The 16,901-nt window shown below is 37.8% G+C and overlaps 1 protein-coding gene across 1 annotated transcript; it reads left to right on the top strand.

Moving 5' to 3' along the window:
- The first annotated feature begins 7,546 nt into the window (after positions 1–7,546).
- LOC122641570 (probable protein phosphatase 2C 75) lies at positions 7,547–16,901 on the top strand. Its single transcript, XM_043834850.1, has 4 exons — positions 7,547–8,078; positions 8,276–8,653; positions 9,508–9,613; positions 16,517–16,901. The coding sequence occupies exons 1-4, from the start codon at positions 7,566–7,568 to the stop codon at positions 16,855–16,857; spliced, it is 1,338 nt and encodes a 445-aa protein (XP_043690785.1). The 5' UTR covers positions 7,547–7,565; the 3' UTR covers positions 16,858–16,901.

Raw genomic sequence — 16,901 nt, 5'->3', positions numbered from 1 at the left:
GGCACTATTATTAATTGAGGCAAAATTACCACCCAAAAAAAAAGGACATAAGGCAAATTTGGGAAAAATTCGGAGAAGAAACTAGAAGGCGAAAGAAAGATGGGACTCTCTCTTCGCTGGCTTTGGTTTTCTTTTAATAGATTGCTGTCTGGTCGTGTAGCTCCTACATCAGGTGCACGGAGTGTATGCTCTAATTTAGAGAGGGTAGATGGTAATTTCATATATTTTAGTGTCTGGTCTGCGTGATTAAGCAGCATTCTATTTTTTTTTTTGGTGATACGAAAAGAAAATATATTAGAAGACAAAAGGAATGTACATAGCCATAGCTTAAAGAACTTTACTGGGCATAGAGTGTGTGATGTTAAAGTTAAGTAATAGATACCTATTCTAGAAAAGTTCATGGAGTGGTCAAGTAAGTCACAATAAACACCAATCGAAATCCAAGGGATGGAGATAGAGAAAGGAGCTTTAAGGAGATCATAAAGACTTTCATTGGTAATCCAAATGCTCTGCAGCGTTCTATTTTTTCCCCCTCTTTTTTTAAGTCAACTCTATAGACGTACTATAGCCTATAGGTTAACTTGGACCTTGGTTTTATGAAATTCTTGTCCAAATCATAGTTGGAAAACTGGGTTTCGATTGGCGCAAGCCGAGTTGACTCAAAATTTTAGAAAACCTGGTCATGAGTTTGTGTAGACTAGGTTAAGGTTAAAAAAAAGGTGAGACTGGGTCATAAATTGTCCGAGTCAAATAAGACTTGATTTTTACCCGAGTCATAACAAACTCGAGGAGTATAATCATTTTTTTTTTTAAATCATAAAGTCAATTTATTTAGAAATTGAGTTGAGTAAAATAGTAAATCCATATTCTAAAACAATAGGAAACTCTCAACTCCTCGACTCCCTTCTCTTGTTCAATGGTATGAACTCAAAATGCAATGGTCTTTGATTCCGTGATATATTGGTTTCCTGGTTTTTTCATATTTTTTCTGAATTTTTTACTAATTTCTACTTATTTATTGCATTAAAAAATAAAAAATGTAATTCATTTTGATTAGGTTGAGTCACCAGGTTTTTCTAAAAGGCGTGCTGCTGAGTTAATTTAATAGTAAATCCATATTCTAAAACAATAAGAAACCCTCAACAATAAAATACTCCATTGGAATGTGCCATTAGTTATTTCAAGTTTTCTCCTTTCTAGGTTCAAGCAAGCATTGGACTCCTCTGTAGCGCGATAGGGAGTGTAGCGCACATCCAACGGTCCACAATGCTTGGGCACGCAACCCAACACCCAGCCTGTGTGTTCGACTGCATGCCCGAGCACTGCGGGCAGTCAGATGGTGCGCTACAAGCCATGTCGTGCTACAGAGGACCCAAATCCTCCAAGCAATGCTTTGTCTTCCCTTTAATTAGATGGGGGTAGAAAGCACTTCAACCATCAAACTTTGTAGGCAGTCAAACTTTAGCATAGCAGGGAACCCTAGTCCTTCATCATAATACGATTAGGGTTCAGGCAATATAAGGCAGCATATGGTTGTTGTGGACCATGATAAGAGAGAACACAGGGAATCCTTCACAACCGCAAAAAGGGGGAAGATCGTGGATCAAAATTGATGCTCTGATACCATGAAACAATGTAGACCTATGAGTGTATTCAATAGAGAAGAAGAGGGGAGAAGATGGAGAGGGAGAAGGGAAGAAGAAGAAGAAGAGGAGAGATCGATTGGGAGTGCCAAGGAACCTCCGTCATGATTCTAATTAATTGAATCGTGACGAGAGGCAATATTATTTATAATAAATTGACCAAGTTACAAGGGTAAATACCCAAATTGACCTTAGTATAGGAAATAAACTAGAAAGATAACTAAGATATAAGGAGACTACTAACTCTAATCGACATTCTTAACAGACTTATTTTTTTCCTACCAAGACTAGTTGTTACACTTTCATAGGGAAAAAGGTTTTGTACAACTCAATTTCAAAAATAAAATTTCACACCCACTCATATATCATTGATCATATGAGGGGATGATATGACATAAAAGTGCCTGCTTCTTTTGTTAGATTCCAAAAAAGGTTCCTTTATTCACCCAAAACTGCACTCAACAGGCAGTGTAGGAAACAATCTCCCAAGGATTTATTATAAAAGTATTTAGCATGCAATAAAGAAGACCATAGATTGTCTTTTTCAGTCAATAGTCTCCATGCTAGTTTAAGCAACAAGGCTTTATTATGGGTCTCTAAGTCGCGAAGTCCAAGTCCTCAATATTTCTTTGGTTTACTGGGTCGTCTATTAGATCGACTATATAATGAGCTTCAAATTTAGATGTGTTACCTCCCCAAAAGAATCTATCACAAATTGAATCTAGTTTGGCATATGTAGTCATAGAGAAGTAAAACGATTCATTCATTAACTAGTAGTAGTAGTTAATACAGATTGAATCATAACTATTATTCCAACAAAAGTTAGAAAATGAGATTTCCATCGGTCTAATTTCTTTTTCACCCTATCAACAATTGATTTCAATCTTTTGATTCTGGATCTTGGATATATAGAAGAGCTTAGTACCAAAATACTCAGCTTCAGATGACGTGACCTTAACTCTTAATAGGTCACTCATATATTTCATATTTTCCAATGAGACGTTAGTGCTAAAATGGACCTCACATTTATTGAAATTAATATTTATCGACCAGACAAATCAAAGAACAATTCAAGAATGACCTTAATTGTCAAAACATCTTCTTTAGTTCTTGACAAAATAAAAAATGTTTCATGTACAAACAACAAATTAATGAGTTACCTTGGGAGCATTCCTTGAAATTTTAACCCCTTGAATAGATAAGATCTTTATACACTCCCAAAAGTCTTGAAAGGACCTCCATAGCAACTATAAACAAAAAGGGGTTTAATGGCAACCTTGTCTAAAACCTCTCGATGCCTCTATATTCTCAAAAGAACTTCAATGTAACTTAATAGAATATGACACTGATGACAACAAATATCCTACGAGATTACACCACTTAGAATCAATCTCCAAAAAAATTCAAATACTGCCCAAATCAGGCCCCACTCAAGGCTACCATAGGCTTTCGACGTGTGCAATTTGATTGTCATGTATCCACCCTTTCCTTTTTTATTTTTAAAGTAAGGAAAAAGTTCTTGAGCAATAATTATGTTGTCAACAATTTGCCTTCTAAAAAACAAAGGCAATTTGAAGGGAGAAACAACAAGATCTAGAGAGGCCCTCAATCTCCTAGCTAACATTTTAGCAATTATTTTATAAGAAACATTACACAAATTGATCGAGCGAAATTCATCCACAGAGGTTAGGTTTCTTAGGGATCATGATTAGGAGAGTGTGGTTATACCCAAATGGATAGACTTGGGAAAATGAAACCCTTTACAAAGTTACAAACATTGATTTTAAGAAGATACAACATTGATGATAAAAACAAGCTTAAAATCGATCAAACCCAGGAGCTTCATCAGCTCTGATGTTAAACACTGCCTGTTTAATCTCATTTTCATCTGATCATATACCGAGAGACATTAATTATGTTGGTAATAACTGGAAGAAATAGAGATTCAACAAAGGAGGGGTATAGGGGATTAGTCGTAGTGTACACTCCTTAAATAATTAGCAAAAGATTCTAGAAGATTCACCAATTTATTACCATCGTTGATCATCTATAAATCAATTCGGTGATGCCTAGTTTTATGTTTAGTGACAACATGATAATATTGAGTGTAACAATCACTTTCCTTGATATAATTTTGTCTAGAAGACTTTCGCATCCAAAATAATCCTCTACATCAAGAATCCAACCAACTATTTTCTCATTTTCAACAAAGTTATTAAAAAATGATGACAAAACCAGGCTGCTTAAAAGTTGAATTGTTTTTCATAAGATATATATTTAGTCAAGGTATGAAGAATCATTGGACTATAATCAAAACCAATAGATCCAAGCTTTTCTAGAGAAACCAAATTAAGGATAAATATGCAACCACAAATGTGAGGCAAAGCCCCTATTAAGGCGATTTTTTTCGAGATTAGGGGGCTTTTGTCTATGGCTCCAAGTGTAATGAGAATATGAGATCTAGGTAATTTAATTTATTCAAGATAAAAATAAGAAATGATGTGTTTTAGACCCTGAATTGCTGAGGAATCTTGAGCTATTGGTTTCCCTCCCAACTTATCAGATTATTGATCCAAGATTTCATTAAAATCTCGATATAACAATAAAGGGAAAAGAAAAAAGAATTGAAGGGAAAAAAGAAATCCCAACACAAGGACTTGTTTGACAAATGGAGGGAGGCATATAGATAAACTAACATCCACGTATATCACTATATCCTGCCATCTCTTATTAAAAAAAAATTAAAAAAACCTATATCCTGCCATCAAATCCTCAAAGAAAATGGCAATGGAAAAGGGTTTGTCTCTTTATGGGATAGCTTTATCTGATGAGAGACTAGCATACACAAGCCTCCTTTCATTGTTGATATGAGTCATCATCTCTAAGTTTAGTCACACAAAAAGACTATATCACCGTTGAATTTACACAAGTGGCGTGAGACATTTTTATTTGGGAAAAAGATCTCTATTTGGTGGTGTTTTCAATGCCCTTTCACAAGGCATTGTGAAAATGATGCTTCTGCCCCCTGAATAGATACCCAGGCATGCTCTCCCATTGCCCCAGGCACTTGTGTAGGAACCATGTGATCAAATAGAGATCTCTTACCCTATTTGTTTTTTGATGAGGGGAGAGTTAATCCCTTTGATGTTCCAACTAAAGGTAATCATCATATTTCGAGGAAAAAAAAAAAAAAAACCCATCATAACAAAAGGGTAAAAGGTTTTGTACATAACTGTACGCCATGCATGGTCGATCACGAATCGTGGGATGGGATAATATGACTGCATCAAAATCACCCTCTATCAAAAATAATATAAATGCAGGGACATAGCAGAAAAACATCAACAATTCAAAACAATTATAGAAAGCACACATGGACAATTTTTTTTAACCAGGGTTCAGGATTTGGTAATTTTTTGTCAAAATCATACTTTCTAATTATTTATAGAAAGAAAGATTACCATGCCATAATGTGCAATTTTCTTCTCACATAATTTTCCCTTATTATTTTTTTCTCTCATCTATTATGAAAATATGAGCCATATGAATGATAAATTTTTCTAAAAATCCATTAGTGTGGCATATAAGATTTAGGGATGTCAATGGATAGTCGAAAATCCATGTCTATCCATGTTCAAATCCGTTTAGGGGTTTTTGAATTCCGAATTTTGGTTTCCAAAATATATTCGAATCCGTCTAAAAGATAATGTTATTCGAATAGTTCTATTTTCGGATTGGATATTATCCAAATTATTTAACTATATGATTGTAAAATGTGATTAGTTTAATATTTTTGTAAAAATATATGATATATTACTATATTACCCTTCTTAAAAACACTTTTATAAGAATATTTTGGTAATCAGAGTCGATAATCGATAATCAAAATCAAAATCAGTAATTGGAGTAAAATATCTATAATCAATATAGGTCAGATTTGTTTACTAATCAGATAATATCCAGATATCCGATGAACTCCTACATTTGAATATGATATTAATTTTAAAATTCCATCGAATATTAATTCGGTTACGAATATCTTCTTCGATAGCGGATTCAGATCTAAATAATAGTAAATTCCAATTGAATCCGATCCGTTTACATCCCTAATAAGATTCCACTCCACGCTCTCCCTTATTTTTATTATCTAAGGTTATTGAGACAAATTCCCAAAAGTAAAGGGAATACGTAACATCATTCATTAAGCATTCAAGATGCGATTGGGACCGTTGGTGATTGACCCAAAAAAATTGATCAAAATATCCAAAAATTTCCATATACGGGAAGTCTATCCCTTTCAGAGAGTGACAGATCTCTTGCCCTTACACTAAGGAAATGTTTTGGGTTTTGATTGGCTACACCGCCTTCAAAATGTAATTTAATCTTAAATTCTTAATCCCTATTTTACACAAGTATTAAACCCAACTTATATTTCATTAATTAATATGCAAGAATCTCAACTTTTATATATAACTTCCACGCTTTTAGATTTGCTAAGCACCTCACTCAAGGTCATGTCATTGTCCACTCCAGAATTTGCACACGCGTCATCAAAATAAATTTCTTTATTATATGAAGTGTCAAACGGTTGATTCGGTTTGATTTTGATTGGTTTTTTGTTCTTTTATGTATCAATTTGGTTCAATTTCAAACCAATTCGAAGTTTGATTTACATAAACCCAATCTGAAAACCAACAATTTTCGGTCCAGTCGATTTTGGTTTTTATAAATTTTGGGAGAAAGACCACTAACCGATATTATATGTACACCCACACACAATTTGGCGCAAAAAGATTGCCACACCCCCTGGAAAGGTTGGAAAGGTCCAGAAATTCAATGATCTTTTTGCATCAAGTTGTGTCTACACACACAGCAGCTGTTGGCGTTCCTTTTCCATCAATTTTATTGGTTTTTGGTTATTTGTTTTTTTAAAATTTTGGTCCGACCAGTTTCGATTGAATCAACCGGTCTGGTCTCATTTTGGAACCCTAATTAAAGCCCAAAGGACATACTAATAATGATATGCCCCTACGGTCCCTCATTGTCTATTTATGCCCCGAGCCCAAAAGACAGTTGTCCGTCACCAGATGCCACCCTGGGGTTGCAGCGAATTCGCTGTCGTCCAAGAAAAATCCGATTTTACGATCTTTGCCCTTTCTCCTCCTCTCGAGAAGGGATCCTATGCATCGAGATCATAATCTTCTCTGTGCTTTACCAATCACGAGGATGGAACACGTATATCTTTATGTACATTACCATTACGACAGGAGACCAACATCATCTGTTCAGAGCCAGTCGGTCAAAATTCTGCCACGTGTATTTTCTGAAAAGAATTGGAAAAAAAAAAGGGAAAGCTAGTTGGAGAAGCAAGAGCGTGGCTTTACATTGATGGGCGACGTTAGTCATCTCAACGTACTATAGTGGTGCGTTTTTGATTGGGCCACGTTGCTTAGGAATAAAAGAAGGGGCCTATGGTTGATCAGCTCTGTTTGACACGTGTTAGTAGAGACCAAACTTGGACGGTGGGACCCTCTTTCGCTAAGAAGGGATTACGATTACCACCGTAAAGAGGGAGAGGCATTCCCTAGCATTTCACGATTATGGAAAAATGGGTGGAACGTCATAGTAGACACGTGTCGAGAATGTAACAGCAAATGGTCGGTGATGGGCAAGACGGGCAGTGTGGGCAGGTGACCGTCAAGTTGGCCAGCCCCGCTGCTTCCACCAAAAAAGAGAAAACCGACCACGTCGCCGTTTCTCGTACAAATTCCAAGCAGTAGCCCTCATTTTTTCTTTTCTTTTTCTGTTCACTTTATTATTATTTCCTTTATTTCAAATTTTTTTTCTATCGGGATTGATAGAAGGCGGAAATCGATTCTCTTGTTCGGAGTTTATTCTTGAGTTGTTTTATGTTTGTGCTGGATGCCACCCCCTACGGCAGTGGTTTGCCGGAAAATGGTGAGTGACGACGAATCTCCGGCGAAATCCATGGAGGCTCGGCGGCGGCGGATGGTGATGCGGCGATCCTCTGCCATCGAATGTCCCACCGAGCAATCATTATTACCGAAGAATAACGAGAATAATCCTCCAAAGCGACGGGAGAAGAGGCGGGACAACTCCCAACGCCTCGACGATGGCAAGCGGAATCGGGAGTGTTCTCCATCGTCGTCATCCTCCTCTTCGTCCTCGTCCTCGTCCTCATCGAAATCTTCGTCGAGCGAAGAAGCAGAAGTTACCAAAGCGATGCCATCGACCACCACGGGGAAGTTTCTAGCAGACGATCTAGTGCCGGTTTTCGGTTCGATATCGGTTTCAGGACGATGCCGCGAAATGGAAGACGCCATATCCGTACAACCGGACTTTTGCCGACCTGAAATATCTGGCCGCCGACCGCTTCATTTCTTCGCTGTATACGACGGACATGGCGGCTCTCACGTAAATTCGCCACTTCATAATTGTGTGGTGTGCGTGTGTTCTTTCATTTTTTTTTTTTCATTCCCAACTTTTTTCTCTATTCTTTACTTCCATTTTTTTTAAAATTACTTAGTAACTAGTTAGTTCTAAGTTCGAACTTCCGCTAATCATTATTTTTTGGCTGCTTTAATGGCTGGATGGGCATGATGATCATGTAGGTGGCGATACTCTGTCAAGAAATGATGCATGTGTTCTTGGAAGAGGAGTTGATGCGGGTCGCGTCAAACTCCGGTGAGCGCAGCAGCTCGGCGGCACAAAAACAAGCTGTGGAGGAAGTATCGCAGGAGGAGAGGTGGAAGACGGTGATGGGGAGGTGCTTCGAGCGGATGGACGAGGTGGCGCTGAGCTCATGTGCATGCGGGGGCATAACCTCCCCATGTAGGTGCGACCAGGCCGGGGTGACATCCGAGATTGTGGGCTCCACCGCCGTTGTCGCTCTTCTCACCACCGATACCATCCTCGTCGCCAACTGCGGCGACTCTCGCGCTGTTCTCAGCCGCGGCGGAAGGGCTATCCCTCTCTCTACCGATCACAAGGTTCGTTCGTTCACCGATAGACGTTAACCAACCAAATAATACTAATTAACAAGTTTAAGACTCGACTCGAGTCCATAAGGTGAACATGGTGAGAAGTATAGCTTCGCAGAGCTTAATACATGAAACTCTGAAGCTCTCTGGATTTTGCTCATGGCGAACGAACATGAAACAGCACAGCAAAGGATGCTCCATTCTCAATGACTCTCTCATGGACGAGAAAGGACTTTTCCGTGACCTTTGCTTAGTACATGCACGTGGCACACATGCCGTGTTAAGATATAAATTCCTTGTCTTCATCATGTGATCTTAGCCATCTGATTATGGACTGGACTGTTTATTAACCGCACGTTATGTTGACTTCTGACACACCTACTTGGTAGTCCTCAGAGATTCGTCACCCACCATGTGGTCGTACGGTCTGATATTATTATTTGAATTTTGACAGCAGAAATGGGCTTTAGCTTCGACTCGGTGTTACCTTTCCTGGCCCGTGGGCTACCAATCCAGATCCTCTATGGCGCGCTGCCCCCAACGGCCCTGTGCTGAGCGCAATAATGGCCTTACCCCCACCCGTTGGGGCATCCCACATCGTAGAGGCTTCCACCACTATGGGGTCTTGTTTAGGGAGGATCATAATGTACGCAACCTTACCCTTGCTAAATTCGAATCTGTGACCTCTTGGTCAAAATGGAGCAACCTTAACCATTGTACCAAGCCCGCCCTCTTGATTTGCTAGGTAAGAAGGCACATTTCAAAGGGACTGCGTTTTTGTTGAGGATTGTAATCCGCTTTGTCACTTATATTGTTGTGATGCAATTTTAATTTTCAGATACGGGTTTTTAATTTTGTGACAGCCAGACAGGCCTGATGAACTAGCAAGAATTGAAGCAGCTGGTGGCCGTGTTATCTACCTAAGTGGAGCTCGAGTGCTTGGAATCCTTGCCATGTCCCGTGCTCTCGGTACTCCATCCTTTCTACCCTTTCCTTCATTCACAATTCAGACTTGACTTAATTGATATCATTATTAATTTTGTCCAATGGTTTTTAGTTTCTATTTCCAAACCTTCATTCTTGATGGGCCCCTTTTTCTCTGGAATACAACTGTATGGTCATTGAACACATATATGGATACACTCACAACCACCTGAGAAAGAGAACACATAACCCATAACCCCAAAGATGTTATTTGTTGGTTTGTAGTAATGCCATTTAGAGCTCATACACATTATATGCCATGTTTTGTCTGCTCTTCATTTCTGTTAATTCTTCAAAGGATATGTGTCACTCTTTCATGGCATCACCTAGTTGTTCTGATAACAGGACCACTGTCATTATTTTTGTATTAATTATGGATTTATGCGGTCCCAACCCAATGGTAGGTAGGCTGTGCTTGATGGTTGACACATGGGTTCAATATACCGAAACACCTGTCATACATCGGTTGGCATAGATGGAATAATTATATTTATATATTTGGCTCTTTTCAATATGACTTTTTGCCACGTTGTGTTGACATGGCCGATCCAGACCATCTCTCTCTCTCTGGTAGACCACTTTCACCTATGTGTAAAACATCCATCTGCTATGCCCACATCATTCATCTTGGTCTCTCTAACCGTCTTATGGTTACTTAACTTTGTTGTGTAGTTATCTTGGTCGTTACTTCTTCAATATTTCAGCATTGGAGTGTTCTAGTTTAATGTTTTAGGATGATACAAAGCAATTGTATATTATTTAAAATATGTTAAAAAAAGGTTCATGAAGATTCTTTCAAAGAAAAATAGATGGCAAGTTTAATAGTGATAGGGAGATACAGTTCATTATTTCTTATTTTATTTTAATGATAATACATGACAGTTTGTAGGCCTAACATGTATATATAATGCCATTCAAAAGCTATAGCATTCTTCTTGAACACCTTACTACAATTCCATTACCTTAAATATTTCTCCACACAATTCCTCATGGTAATCTTATTCCATAACCAAGTTCTCTTACCAAGTTGTTTTAATGTATCGAGGACGTAGTAGCCTTTCTCTGTCCTGTTTTGCGTATAACATATATCCTTCTAAATTTATTTTTGTTCATCACTTCATTGAATGATTTTATTGTATTTTATTTTTAAAATCACACTCCAATTTCTTTGTCTTTTTTTGTTCCCTATTTTTGGTTAGGAGTTCAGATGGAATTATTTTGTCTACCCAGACTTTCCAAGTGCGGAGAAGAACTTTTGTTGGGATTAAATCTATACAGGTTTGGGTTTGGCACTTCAGACAAGCTAGGTCCCAGGTTTCCAATTAGAGCATCAAATGTAATAAGTTGATACAACTGGCTTAGCATCCTAATGCCTGAAAGATCACCTTGGATGATGATTTTGCCTCCCCCTTTCAAATGTAACAGCACAGTATATGCCCTTTTTGGAATCTTGACAATCTCTTCTGTTCAATCATTTAGATCTTCGATCAAGATTTGGACATCCACCTTGTGTCTACTCGAGACTGCGGCTCCTTTTCTGACTCAGTGGCTAATTTTTCCATTACATGTCTACTTGGCTCAGAATCTGATCTCTTAACTGCTCCGTGGAACATATATCTTATTTTTTTGAAATACAACGCTGAATTCAAAAGGAAAAAGAAAAAAAAAAAAATTAAAACCCTAAAATCATGTTTAACTTTGTACTGAATAAAGATTGTTTACATGATAATGAATGTTTTAATTTGTATGCATCCAGTTAGACAGGGAGAATTCAAACCAAAACAGGTTGGACTTAGGAGTGGATACCTATCTCAAATCCTGGTTTGGTTAGGCAGTCATGGACACCAGCTCACCATCCAACACAGACACAATCCATCCAATTTTATTCCACCCCTATTTGAGAGGAAAGCATAAAATACATAGAGCTCAGTCAGGCTCAACACTGCCAACTCACTCTACCAAAAGGTCAGCTTAAATGACATTATAAAATAACATCAGGTGGATTGCTTTACTATGGGCTGCAATTTCGTTTGCTGCTTCTTGCACCTTTCCTTCATGTAGACCAACTGAAAACACTCAAAACATTCCATAACCCTTCTGATATCTTGAATTATGACATCCACTTCCAATTATGGTTTTAAACTCATATTGGATCATCTAGATGATGTTCACATCACCTCCAAAATAGCTCCTTTAATTCCTACATGTGTTGCCATCATACCTACTGTCTGCTGCGTTCCACTTCAATCACAGAAGAGATCTTAGAGAGTCTATCTTGGCATTCCCCACCATAAAACTCCTACTATGATCCCTGGTGATCAAATATCTGCCCAAAATTCTCTTTCTTGCGCGACCCACTTATGGGTTTAGTGCCAACAACCTGGACCGGCCATCAACCCAGTATGGATTCTGGGTTGATCGCTTCCATCACTCTGTCCCACAGTTTGAACCATGACATCCTGAACAAAGTATTAAATCAAATCAACTCAGCCTTATCACAACTAAATTGTCGACTACATGGATCCTTACCATCAAATCAGCTCCATTCAAAGTTCTACTTGATACAAGGCCTAAGCTATGCATGTCTTTACTCACCACTTCTCTCATAGTGGTGGTGAAACTTGAAAGACCACCACCACTCTGGGAACATATCAATTGAACAAACTATTAAATGTTTGAGAATCTTCATATCAATTGATTTCCTTTCAGATGCTGGGCCAAAAAGCAACCGAACAGTTCGAGGCCTGATTTCCAGTCCCTGCCCCAGAACAGGTGATATCTTTTCTAACAAATTCCTTCTATTTTTTTTGGCAGGGGGGAACAAGGTAAATACTTAAAAGAAATTCATGGTGTGGATAATCTTTTGAAAATGATTTTTGGTCTTGGTAATTACTTAGGCGGGGCCATCCTAAAGTGGGACCTGATCCGCATATGATGAGATATGGCAAGTACAAGGGTCCCAAGTGTTCCATGGGTCTTTATCTCATATCCAAGACATTACCATTAATTCAATGACAAATCTTTAAAAAGATTTTGTACTTCTATTTCTCTGTTCCAAAAAAATAATGTTGACTCTGTTTATGAGTTAATAATGAAATAAAACCCTCAGGGAGCCATTAGTGTGCCAAGAGTATCCTCTGTGGAGTTTCCCTTGTGGTGTGTCTGAGATTCCAACCATAAAATATAGGAAAACATCTCTATGGGTATTTGAATATATTTAGATGGACTAAACAAACGGGGGTGCCAATTTTTTTTGTTAATTACCCTTAAGATGCCTATTTCTACCATGTGATTTGGGACCCTTGTGGGGCTCCACAGAGAAGTCTCCACTAGAAACACTCTGCTTGATGGAAATATTCAATGGTACCAATTATTGATTTTTGTGTTTTCACCCATGACAATATTATGGGCAAGTAGAAGTGGAATGCCACATAGTGGAAATTGGGGGTGCAGAACTGCCTTTGCTATCTGTATCTCATACTGCTTTCTTTTTAGCTATGTTAATCCATTTAAGCTGTATTGGCTCTGTGGACTTTTAGTTCAGGGATTACAGTTCAAATACTTAGTTACTTACATGTTAACTACATTCAGAGAGTGAAAATTAAGCTGGAGGTCTAAACTATTCAAGGGAGTAGGAGTCGGGAGATAAGAAATGTGATGTTGTGATGAGAATGATCTCCACAATATTGTGTATCAAATGATGGATTCTGATAGCTAGTGGTGTCATTAATAACTGATTTCATATGAATTTTAGACATGATATTACTAAAACATCGCTGCTCCATGTGGTTTGCTAATTTGCCTATTATTCGCAAATGTGTTAGTAGGAAAATAACTCCATAGTGTTAAACAATGAATAACTCCTGATTGAAAATGTATCATGCTCCATAATTGGCTGTATTTTTTCATACTAAATTTATATATGGACAATGGACATGCCTTTCATGTGGCAGAAATAGGTCTGCCAACCAGGGATTCCTTCCTGGTTGGGCCAACCACAACCTGCTCCGTGAGCAAAAAATTTCATTGTATTCACACTTCGAACCTGAACTATACCCAAACTTTTTCCATGTGCTGAATTGTCAACCATACTACAGATTGATGTGAATTCATCAGTGGAGTCTATCCAATCCAACTTTTGTTTCTTGGATTTATTGGGGAAATGACAATAAGGTACAAAGGAAGGACCAAGAAATCCCCCAAGATAGAACCAAGGAAAATTGTAGAAAACAAGGGAAACAAATTTACAATTTTAGAATGGAAAACTAGCCCCAATGCATAATCTTGAGCAAACTCTCTTTTGGTTTGCTAGATCATCTGCCACATCATTTGACTACCTCAATTCAATCTAATGTTAATTGAGTGATTGATTCTGACAGCTGCTTAGACTCTCAGGTTCAAAATCCAGCTGCATCAGCCATATTGAGTTTCATGTGAATTTTTCGTTATGCAATAATTATCAAAACATGGCTTTCGCCTTGCTTTGTGTTCTTCCCCATCTGTTTCAATGTATCCTGTGATTAATTTTAACAGCTGTTTTGATTCCTATAATTCAAATACAGATGTATAAACAATGGTGTTGCATGTGAATTTTAGGCATAAGAATCATACTCAAATATGTCAATAAGGGCCATTACCCAGCACAGGTCCCTCTTCTGCAGGGTCCTGGGTAGGTTGAGTTTGGAGACGGTCCTAACCTTTAGCATTTTTTGTACGAAGTGATCGCTCTCAAGACTCGAACCTCAGCATTTGCTTTCAAAGACGTTTACTTAAAAAAAAACAAAAATAATCCTCACGCAGTACTGCATACTATATATCAAGAGGGCCTAAGCTTGCCCTGCTCCATCTCGAACTTTGGCCCCTGCTGGGACCCAACATGAGGTTTGAGCAAGGCTGTGCTCTGCCCAGAGTGAAGTTTAGGATGGAATTGGACATACCATACCCAAACTCAACCCAAAAGCAATACATTCAGATTCTTCTTTTGGTGGAAAAATACATTGAGACTTGACTCTGACAACATTAGCACCTGGAAGGCTCACCCAAGATTTAATGTAGTATAAGCATCTTGATCCGATAAACATAAAGGTTGTAGTTTGTTGCTACATGTCATAAAACAAGTGTTGTATTATAACATATTACCATACATAACAAAACATAAACTAAGTTTTTGCATCTTTGGAAAACTTTTCCCAGTTCTATGAGGAAATTAGTTGGCTATAAATATGCAATAAAGAAACTAATCACGTTTCACTAAAATAGGAAACCTAAATGACAAGGGTTTAGATATAAGAACTTACCTACTCTGCAAAGGTGCTCTAACACATTCTTCTAGTTTTGGCACTGATTGCTGGTATAGGTGACTACTCATGTGCCACCTACTCATTTCATCTTTCACCTTCTAGTTTCTACTTTCATTTTAACTGCATACTTAAGGGTGTTCAGCATTGATGATGATTCCAGTTTGGACGATTAACTACAAACCAGAATTGAATTTATTCCATATACATCGCAAAATGTGGCCTCGCTTGCTAGTGGGGCTGTTAAAGACTTCCAGTTCACCCCTCTTTCTGAGTAGTGATACTGAGCTTGATTTTGAGATCTTCAAGTTCTACCATTGCATTCGAATGGGAGGATATCTCTATCAGAACAAGGTGGCTATGGTCTTATTTGGTTCCTGTCTAAAGGTCGAACAACTATAAGGTTGCGTGTGGATCAAATTCTTTCCTATTATTATATGGCTTGCTCACAACAGCATGGAAAGAAAATATTTCTTTCACATATGTTCTGATAGTTCAGACTTTTTGACACAGACACTGCTGATGTTGTCTCTAATTATATATCATTTCCAACCACTAATTATTGGGACTTGTCATGTTTTTAACAGTTTGCTCCCATCAATTGTGAGTGCAGGGTTTTAATGTTTTGTTCTATTATTTGTTTATTCAACAATTTTCACCAATTACTTCTATTCAGTTACTATGAAAGTTGTCCAGTATATTCCACGGGAATGTGGTTGGTTTTTCATCTCTGATATCCACCTCTGGTTGGTTTTCCATCTCTATCTTTTTAATGTTGATCCCTTATCTTTGTTATTGAGATGATGTTTATTTAAAAGATCTTCCTATATACTCAGAATATTTGTTATCCTATGCCTTTGCCTTGTAAGGTAGTCTAATGTACTACATTGATCAACTCACTAATTGATGGTGGGAGATCTTTCAGGTTTAGAAAAGTGTTTAAGAACGTTAAAGAAAAAGCTGTATGCTTTGTCTGAGCTGCTCATCTGATCATTTAGTAGATAAATTTGTCTCTAATCAACAGCTTCTTTATTATAGGAACCAATGTCACGGTCAATTATTTTCGTGCATATGATACTCTATGCTTTTGAGAATCACTTGAAGCAAATGACATTTATGTTTAATATGTGAAAACACACTGTTCATGTTCATTTTTTACGGGCAACACATTTGCATTATGTTAGAGGAAAAAACCATTTAAATTTGGAGTTCCAATCTTCTTCAGTTTACACAGATAGAAGATTATTTTCAATTCAAATCATTTGGACCTCAAGCACATCTGATATAGATTCTTTTGTCAATTCACATGGGATGACGAAGGGTGTGTAGTAATTATAAAAGCTATTCCATATTGTAGGAATGGGACAACAAATGCTCTTGTCAGGTTTTTTTCCATGCTGGTTGGAAGTAGAGTAGTAAACTCTCTAATGTGAAGTTGTTATCTTGACTTTTCAATAGATTGTCTGCATGAGAAACTTTCATAAGATAGAAAACTTTGATTATGATTATGCACCAAATGTTGCTATTTGTATAAAATTACCAATTAATGTTTTGCTCTTCTTTCTGCTCTAATATATGCATTTTCAAATAGGTGACAAGTATCTAAAACCGATAGTAATCTCAGAACCAGAGTTAACAATCACAGAAAGGACCCCTGAAGATGAGTGCTTGATCCTTGCAAGTGATGGCTTGTGGGATGTCCTCTCAAATGATTTGGCTTGTGAAGTTGCTCGCAAGTGCCTCCACGAGGAAGGTTCCTCCTCTACTGCAGCCAGAATCCTCAATGCAGAATCTCCGGATGAAGATACTGGGACAGAACAAATGAACCAATCGAGATGCTCTCTTGCAGCTGCGTTACTTACTCGCCTTGCGCTGGGACGGAAGAGCTCAGATAACATTAGCGTCATTGTCATTGATTTAAAAAGAGGTTGAGATGGAACGAATTGGAGAGGTTCACTACCCAGTTCCAACTTTGA

This window comes from Telopea speciosissima, chromosome 1 (assembly GCF_018873765.1).
Source record: "Telopea speciosissima isolate NSW1024214 ecotype Mountain lineage chromosome 1, Tspe_v1, whole genome shotgun sequence".
Classification (NCBI taxonomy): domain Eukaryota; kingdom Viridiplantae; phylum Streptophyta; class Magnoliopsida; order Proteales; family Proteaceae; genus Telopea; species Telopea speciosissima.
The sequence above is the reverse complement of the archived record's forward strand: the minus strand, read 5'-3'. Positions and strand labels throughout refer to the sequence as shown.